We start from the raw sequence: 9,680 nt of genomic DNA, 5'->3' as shown, positions 1-9,680 counted from the left end.
TATTTATTTAGGCCCGAACTACAAAACCAAATGTAAAACAATTTTAGTTTTAAACTAGTCGAGTTTTGAAATCAATGAATGCCAATAATCGTTATGAAACCGTGATTATTTCTTAGACTATAATCGTACAACCAAAATTTATAATCATTGCATCCCTAGTATCATATAGACTGTTTAACTTTTTTTCTTTTTACCAAACAAATGTACACCCTCAGAAATAAAAGTATGAGATTTTAAAAGCTACACATTTTTACCTTAAGGGTACATATTAGTACCTAAAAAGTACAAAAGTGTATCAAAATGTTTAGGTACAAATATAAGCTTTTGAGTACACCATACGGAGCCTTTAGGTACGAATGTGTATGTTTTATAAAGGTACATTGACAGCTCTTGTGTCTTTATTTACGAGAGTGTATATTTAGATTTAACATTCATATAAAGCTTGAACAAAATGTGAGATGTTACTCTCTAAATCATTTGTGTTGTTCCATCGATTTATTTTTACCAAGCTGCTACACTTAAATAGTAAATAAAGAAGTATTGAAAAATAAAGAGGATGGATGCAACTTTCTATTTTAGTTATTTTCTTCAAATTTGACTTTTAAACTAGCAGTTTTGTGTTCTGAGAAAATTGAAAAAATTGTAATACATGACCTTGCAAAAATAGCAAAAAACCTTTTATAGAAAAAAGAATTCAAGAATTAAAGACACAAAGATTCATTCATTCATTTTCCTTCGGCTTAGTCTCAGGGAAAACATGCAAACTCCACACAGATGGAAAGGTAAGGGCATCTTTACAAAGAAGGAACATTTAGCTCCTTTGAACAGCTAAAACAAAATTACAGCCTTACTTCCTCAAACTTTTCTCGCTATCTGCAAGGTAGAGATTTTGTTAGAAAACATATTAAAGACTTCAGCAGTAGAACAGATAAAATAAGACATGACTGGGAAGAGGAAATGGGTATTAACATTTGTGATGACAGACGGGATGAATGCTTGAGTAATGTACATGCATGTTCTGTGAACGCAAGAACTCATCTGATCCAATAGGGTAATTCTCAGGCTCCATTATTCTAAATCAAAACTTCATAAAATACTCCCAACAATCTCTGCATGTTGTAATAAGTGCAATGTGTCAGCACTAGTAACTCTTTTTCAATCTTTTTGGTCATGCAGTAAACCACAACCATTCTGGAAAGATATATTGAAATTTCTTTCTGAGGTGTATTCAACGAATCTAGAACCTGCCCCGAGCAGAGGACAGTTCTTTCTGTAGAAACTGAACACAAGCAATTCTATGCTGTATGTGTATTGCAAAACCTTTTGCAAATGGTGAATCTGATACTGTCCCCACCTTTGAAATGTGGGAGAACTTTTAACTTGGAAAATCACCTGCGACAAATTATCCAATTTTTAACAAGATTTTTGAACTATTCATAATGTTTTTTGCAGATAGACTGAACTGATGTGTTAATTTATTTATTTAATGTATTTGATTTTATTATTTATTTTAGAATTATCTAATTTATATAATTATTTTATGTCTCTTTTGGTTTCATTGTCCATGTAAACCTTGCTTCAATTTTTAATATTTGTCCCAGCCAGATCCATATTGTAAATGTTACTCATTTATGCCTTTTATTTTATTTTTATGAACCTTCCACAAACATTTTCATCAATGTTAGATGGATGGGGTGGGAGGTAGAAAGCGTAGAAAGTCAAATATGCAAGAGAAACGTGTAAAATTGCAGTTCTAAGAAAAAAGAATAGCAAGAAAGCTTTTTATAACTGCAACAAAGTCAAACAAACTCAAAAAAGCATTTCAAAATATAAAATGAAAGCCTGTAAACTGCTTTCGCAATGCATGAAGATGCAATTCTGAGATACATTTCGAGATTCAAACTGAATGTGTTGACATATACTTAAACTTTGTGAAATGTAAGCTAAATTGCAAAACTCAGAATTCTCTAAAACAGGTTTTCAGACTATTTAAAGTAAGCATAAGTGATAATCTCTATAATAAATCTGCAGTTATGTTTTTGCAGTTATGTCGGTTTAAAATCACAAAAGAACCGCCTAAAGAATCGTATAATGAGCCAAAAATGAAGGGCCGTTGATTGCTTCTGAGGCTGGTGAGCTGATAATTGAATATGATATACGCATTCACACGAGTTTAATACTTAAAATGCAGTCTAGGTAGAAAAACGACCTCACCCGTGTATTGAAACACGCCCCTGTTTCAGACACTCCCTCCTGTTAAATCGCGGATTGAGAAAAGAATTTCTACAGTGTCTGCAAACACTTCAGCTTTTCTCCTGCACTGCCAGCCGTCTGCATCTGCCACAGCCTCGTAAGTTGTTTTCATTATTCTGTTTTTACCTCACGTCTATCTGCATAACACCAGACTAATGGATTGAGTCGTTTTATAACTGTTTTCTCGCAACTCTGCAGTTGCTTACAGAACGGTGCTAGTAAAGTCTATAAATGTTTCTCTGTATAAACACAAGCTGACGCGGAGTTTCCGAAATATTTGTCATCCAGATGTGAACACGGTATAGCATGCGTCACGAAGCCTGTACGAGACAAAGTCCAACTCTTACTTTGCTGTTGGCTATAAAAGTGAGCATTCATTCATTTTCCTGCAAGCACTGAATTAAGTGAAGTACAGCAGAGAAGAAAAAATCACCGGGGTGAAATGAAAATGTTTGAAAGATTTGTACAATAGTAGCATGTCATGTCATGCGCTATAAACAAACAAACAAAACTACTTTAGCCCCACTTTATTTAGTGACCTTAAACTCTACATTTAAATTAATCACTTGGTGCCACATTTTTACATCGTACTTGTATTTAAATCATCCCTGAATGTACTTCTGCAATTCATTCCTGTACCTTCATTTAATTACAATGACCCTCCCTTTAAACTACCCATACCACCAAACCTACCCGTTTTTCAACTCAATAGCACCATAAACATCTTATAACATGAACATATAGCATTTATTTTTGCTTTCAGTAAAGTTTTGGGATATAAACTGTTATTAAATGTTTATTACATTAAATGTACCATAAAAATATATAGAATATCAGTTTCAAAATGTCATGTTTATTGTGTTATATTCTAATTTAAATTTTACCATTTCCTGGTGTAAACTTTTTAGGTTTAAGTGTATGCAGCTGTCTCAGCACATGTAACATGTCATCATTATGGACTTTCGAATGTACACTTTATGCAAATGCTGCACACATGCACTGATCAAAATGTAAAATAAAAGACATTAATTCTGTAATTAATGTAATTGCATTTATATTTACAGTGTTGACCCATCCCTTAAACCTTAACCATTCCTTTACGCTACCCATACCACCAAACCAGTCCTAAACCTACTTGCTTTTCAACTCAATAGCACCGTAAACATTTTATAACATGAACACATAGCATTTATTTTTTGCTGTCAGCACATGTCTACTGTATAAAGTGGGTGCATATAAATGATTATTAAAAATGTATTTCTGTAAGTTTACCATAAAATAATAAATAACTTCTGTTTCAAAATTGTCATGTTTAATGTAGTATCATAATTAAAATTGTGGCATTTCAGGGTGAAAACCGTTTGGTTTTAGCTTATGCAGCTGACTGTGGTTCAGTATTAAATTATACATTTGAAGTCAGAATTATTAGCCCCCTTTTATGTATTTATTTTTGTCTCTTGTTTAACAGAGCAAGGAAATTTTCACAGTTTGTCTGATAATATTTTTTCTTCTGGAGAAAGTCTTATTTGTTTTATTTCGGCTAGAATAAAAGCAGATTTACATTTTTTTAAACACCATTTTGAGGACAAAATTATTAACCTTTTTAAGCTATAGTCCCCCCCCCCCCCCCGTCTGTCTACAGAACAAACCATCATTATACAATAACTTGTCTAATTATCGTAACCTGCCATGTTAACCTAATAAACCTAGTTAAGCTTTTAAATGTCACTTTAAGCTATATAGAAGTGTCCTGAAAAATATACAGTCAAATATTATTTACTGTTATAATGGCAAAGATAAAAAAAATCAGTTCTTAGAAATGAGTTATTATAACTATAAACATAAACTAATTTGTTTAGAAATGTGTTGAAAAAAATCTTCTCTCTGTTAAATAGAAAATGGGGAAAAAATAAACAGGGGGTCTAATAATTCAGAAGGGGTAATTCCAAGTTGTGCTCACTGCAGAGCCAGTTGGGCAGAGCTGAGATCCAGCAAGGGGGAGCTTGAGCTCCAGCTCCTCCTTCCTTGCACTTCTTCTACAAGTGATGTCACTGGGGGTTGGGGTTTGAGGTGAGGTGGGTGTACGCATTATAGTAGGAGGAGTTTGAGTTCAAGCTCCTCCTCATTGAAGACCAAATGTCTCTGCAGCGAGCAGTGTCTCAATAATTCTGACTTTAACTGTATGTGGTACATACTGTATGTCATAAGGATTTTTGAATATACATTACTTTTGCAAATTTTGTACACATTTACTAATCAAAATGTAACATAAAGACATTATGTTGACATAGGATGATATTAAGCAGCAAATCATCGTATTAGATTATTTCTGAAAGGTCAAGTGACACTAAAGACCCCTACTGAAAAATCTAGCTTAAACCAGCCTAGGCTGGTTGGCTGGTTTTAGCTAGTCGACCAGGCTGGTTTTAGAGGGGTTTGGCCATTGCCAGGCTGGTTTACAGCCATTTCCAGCTTGGGAGCCCAGCCAAAACCAGCTATTTTCAGCTTAAACCAGGCTGGTCAAGCTGGATTTACCTGGTTATTTTCCAGCCTGACCAGCTAAGACCAGGCTGGAAATAGCTAGAAACCAGCCTGGAAATGGCCAAAACCCCTCTAAAGCCAGCCTGGTCGACCAGCTAAAACCAGCCAACCAGCCTAGGCTGATTTAAGCTGGATTTTTCAGAAGGGACTGAAATAACAATGATTCAAACTTAGCTTTGCATCACAGAAATAAATATGTTTGAAAATATACTCAGACAGTGTACACATCATATAAACAGCATTACACAATCACATGTTTAATCATTAAAACAGGAGGAACTAAGTGAAGTTTATAAATTAATTTTGAGAGGATCATGTGATTATGATTGAACAGGGCTGGTTCCGCATTAACTAACCTATGATTCACCAATTAGCTGAATCCTAACCCACTATTGACCTTATTCTAAAATGCGGAAGTGCGCCTGTTTTCGCGATTGTCTTAGAACTTCCGATTCAGTCGCCTATGGGAGAAATGACTAGGAATAATAAACGGCAGAAAATGGCCAAACTACTTGCTCAACAAACAAATGTTTGCATGACTACACAGACCAAGTAGCATAATATAATAAGAAAATATTAAATTGCAACATCAAGCAGCGTAACGAGCAGTTGTTGACGTCAAAAAATGAATGAAAATGAATGTGACCGGAAGTCGCGAGACAAAAAGATTCAAATGGCAGCGCCCACTCGACAGCTGAGAATAAGGTAAATAAAGAACGTCACAGCAAGAACGTCACCGGTTCTAGCCCTTAAACAGGCCGGCTGTTGATTCTGTGCAAAGTTAGCATGTTCTTCCCTTGCTCACATGGGTTTCCCCCACATTCGCTGGTTTCCTTCTACAGTCCAAAAACATGCACCATAAGTCAATTGATCAATCTAAATTTAGCACTACAATCAAAAGCATATCTCTTTATACAAATCATGTTCTGTCATCAGCTGTTATCAAAACAGGGGGAGTTCTAGAGACCTATGTAGCTCAGGTAGAGAAACGTGAGGGAGCCCAGGGCTCAATGACCTTTGAGCTCAGGGCTCTCTCACGGGGCAGCATGCCAAACTTGCTTTAAAATCAATCATCAGCTAAGTGTGAACTCTTGAATAACTAATAAAGGGTCTAAAACAGCCATTTACATCTGCTGCAGGAAATATTTAAACACGTCCATTTGCATGAATTGGGTTTTCCCTACTTCAAAGGCAAGACAACAACAAAGAATTACCACAGAGGCGTGTTATTTCTTATACTTAGCACAACAGGCCAACACCTTGTTAAATGTCAGGATTAGTTTCTATGCAATGCTTAGGTTTACAGTTCAGGTGACTCGTAAGTCAAGTATATCGCCTCGTTGTGTGTTTCTCTTGCTTATCAGCTGGTCACCACTATCCTCTTTTTCAAAAGCCCACAGTCTTATCTGTCCGTCACACTGGCGTGGAGGTGTGATGCATAGGGCATTTGCATCTGAATTTTTGCATGTGAGTAAATGGCGCCGAGAGTTTAGGTGGACAGAGATAGTCGCCTGTGCCAGATTGCGTGTTTTATGGGAGCCGGTGATTCCAGAATCACAGAACATTCAGATTATATTCTCAGTAGCAGTGGAGCGTTTCCTCATTGACATTGCGATGTTTGGATTTTAGTCAAAATCGTGTTAGATGTAAGTTGTCACAAGTCAATTCTGCAGTATTTCATAACTTTTTGATGTAGTGACTAATTCATATTATTTTGTATAATCCCATTAGTATATTTTAGTATGAATTCCACATCCCCCCAATGATGGTTGAGTTTAAGGGGTGGGGTTCGTTGGCACATTTATTCATTCATTCATTCATTCATTTTCCTTCGGCTTAGTCTTTATTTCAGAGGTCGCCACAGCGGAATGAGCCGCCAACTATTCCAGCGTATGTTTTACACAGCGGATGTTTTTTCTAGCTGCAACCCAGTATTGGGAAACATCAATACAACCTCATTAACACACATACACTATGGCTAATTTAATTTATCACCTGTACCGCATGTCTTTGGACTGTGGGGGAAACTGGAGCACCCGGAGGAAACCCACGCAAACACAGGGAGAACATGCAAACTCCACACAGAAATGCCAACTGGCCTTGTCGGGACTCGAACCAGCGCTCTTTTTATTGTAAGGCGACTATGCTAACCACTGAGCCACCATGCCACCCAAAATCATACGTTTTCATTCAAATTTAATTGGGTGAAACTCACCCACATGTACAATACAATACATGAATAATTATGTTAATATGTCAGAAATAGTTAAACGTTACTTCATTATGAACTAATGATGAGTTAAAGCATGTACTAATCAAGAACTAACTTTAACTACAACATGCGTCATATGATTCCATGAGTAAATACTGGCTGCTTTAATTACTTGTTAGTTCATGTTTATTAATTATGCTCCGGTGCAGCCTTCGTGCGGTCGCATAACCCTTGTCGTGGCTGACGTGCACTTCTCAAAAGATGTAACTACACGTCGCAACGACGCATATTGCACACTTATCTGTGATTGGTCTGTGATAAGTGTGGGTGGTTCAGAGAGCCGCGAGCCTGATGGAGCGAGTGTTTACAAGTGTGGAGTGTTTACAAATGCCTCGTGAAAAAGCTCTAGGTGTTAATCGTTGTTTTGTGTTTACCTTATGATTAAGGTTGGTGTACCTCCACCGGTTCCCACCTCTGAATAAGCGAGTTTGAGCTACTTGTACATCAAGGTAGCATTCAGAAAAAACTAAACACCTGCAAAGAAATTAAACACAGAGGAACTTAAAACCCGCTGCCAGCTAGCGTTTTGAAAGTTTTATTACAGAGCAACACAAACAGCACGCATAGGTATAAATGCACGACTACGCGCAGGGCAGGCGCTGTGGGACATGCTGATTACTCGACGCAGGAGTATAAATCAGCCTTTAGTTTAAGCGAAATGTAACTAACATAATCTCATGGCCCGGTAATGTATCTTTATGTACAGTAATCACTTTACTTGGAGGGGCACATTATCATGAACTCATTCTTAAGTGTGTTACTGTTGTTTTTTAATGGAAACACACACTAGACAGACTTGTATAACTGTTACGTTTAAAGACAGGAGTCTGTGAACTGTGAATCTAAATAAACCAAAACAAATAAATGTGAAACTAAATAAATACATTTTAGAGGGTCATGACACCCCTCACTTTCGGTTCAGGTCTACCTCAGAATTTTTTCAATAGATGCATCTGAATGGGCGTGGAGCTCCGTGAGCAAAGGGCAGGAGTAGGCGTGGCCAGCAGGGGAGAAGGAGGGGAGTGAACAACTGTTGTCTGTCGGCTCACGAAATGAGACACAAACCCTGAGCAGACGCATGATTTTATAGTTTACAAAGTTAAAATGCAAAGAAATAAACAGTAATTTAATGCCCTGCTACACTTGTTATTCGTAATTTCATATACACGTAACCACAATTTATACAACTGTAAAGTTAATCGTGTTCATATAAACACAATGAGGACTTTTCCCTCAATCCCCGGGTCTAAATGCAGACTCAGTGCAGCAGGACTTTTGCCCTGTCTATTTTAACCATTAGCCCTGTTGGTAATCTGGAGGATTTAGGCGAACACAGCAGCACGACAATGTTTCTAAATGTGAAGGAACTCCACTGATAAAAGACAAAGTCCGCCATTCTTCAATTCTCGTACTGCTCTCCCGACAAAAATGCTTGCTGCACACAAACAGCTTTGCTGTATCGGCCCTGACAGCATCGCGGGGAAAAACATACAACAAACCCTGTGGATCATGGAAATAAACACATACGACCCTTCATGAACAGCTATATACTGTGTGCCGTGGGTCCATGTCTCACAGCTTGGCACTGCTGGCAGGTCTGCCCTGCTTTTTCTGTAAGCATGTGCTCTCATGAATAATTAAAAAGCAAGCTCTTCTCATAGCATAAGAAAACTCCATTATGAATAATAATGAGAAACTAACACGCTATCTTTGCACTTGCAGTTTTGTGCTGCGTCACCGATTGTGATCCTGCCCCAAAAATTATTTTAAACCCGGAAGCTGAAATTAGCTGACATAAGCTCGTAATTATCCAGTTTTCCCCACAATTACAGCTAACAGGTGATAACATTGTCTTAACTGATACTTAACACACACAAAAAATCTCAAAAAAAGTACTCGAGGGTTTCGTGAACCTTTAAAAGTTAGGTGTTTTTCTTTTTTTGGTATATTGTGCTGTGCATGTTACTATTATTGTATTGCTACATTTTATGCACTCCCAAAACCCACCAATCATCCTAAGAAGGATTTTATTCCAAATATAGCTGTTCCTGTCATCTGGTGAATCGTATCGCAATATATTTTGTAAAAATGCATGTACATGTTTTCCAGGATTGTGTAGGCTATTTCCTCAGAGAAACAGATACTTCTTTTTTTCTCTAAAGCTTCTTTTGCTTACGCATTAGATGGTTCTCTGTATAGTGTAATTCTCTGAAAACACATCTCTAAAACACACGTCTCCTTTCCAGTCACTATGGTGTCCCACAAGGAGTTCACGACTGCCGGAAAGGTTTCTGGTCTGCAGGTGTGGCGGATTGAGAACATGGACCTGAAACCGGTGCCCAAAAATCTTCATGGCAGCTTCTTTACAGGGGATGCCTACATTCTGCTGCACACCACCAGCGCACCCTCCTACTCTATCCACATGTGGCTGGGTAAGTAACGACTGTGTTAGTGCGCAAAACCGTGGTATAGCATCCTACCATTGGGTGTACTATGATGTGAAAGTCTCTTTTCAGGACTGCGTCATACTGCGACATTTAGATGAGGAAGGATGTGGCTTGTCTTTTATCAGTCGACTAATTTTTTAAGAGCTTTCTTAACTCTTGAGAAGTCT

The 9,680-nt window shown here is 37.5% G+C and overlaps 1 protein-coding gene and 1 long non-coding RNA gene across 3 annotated transcripts in view; one reads left to right on the top strand and one right to left on the bottom strand.

The window, feature by feature from the left end:
* Positions 1 to 2,283: 2,283 nt before the first annotated feature.
* The window catches only part of scinlb (scinderin like b), a 63,980-nt gene continuing 56,583 nt past the window's right edge, over positions 2,284 to 9,680 (top strand). Inside the window, 2 exon segments of one of the 2 annotated variants that reach the window (NM_213090.2) lie at positions 2,284 to 2,350; positions 9,313 to 9,498. In NM_213090.2, the coding sequence (NP_998255.2) occupies positions 9,318 to 9,498 (181 nt within the window). In that variant the 5' untranslated portion in view covers positions 2,284 to 2,350; positions 9,313 to 9,317. 2 annotated transcript variants of the gene reach the window in all.
* Positions 3,396 to 8,941, bottom strand: LOC147846216 (uncharacterized). The gene is made up of 3 exons (XR_015478269.1): positions 5,513 to 8,941; positions 4,944 to 5,270; positions 3,396 to 4,610 (listed from the first exon to the last, which is right to left on the bottom strand). It is a non-coding gene; the product is annotated as an uncharacterized LOC147846216 (long non-coding RNA).

Source organism: Danio rerio, chromosome 2 (genome assembly GCF_052040795.2).
Source record: "Danio rerio strain M-AB ecotype USA chromosome 2, GRCz13ab, whole genome shotgun sequence".
Classification (NCBI taxonomy): domain Eukaryota; kingdom Metazoa; phylum Chordata; class Actinopteri; order Cypriniformes; family Danionidae; genus Danio; species Danio rerio.
Note: the sequence above shows the minus strand (reverse complement) of the source record. Positions and strands in the feature narration are given on the sequence as shown.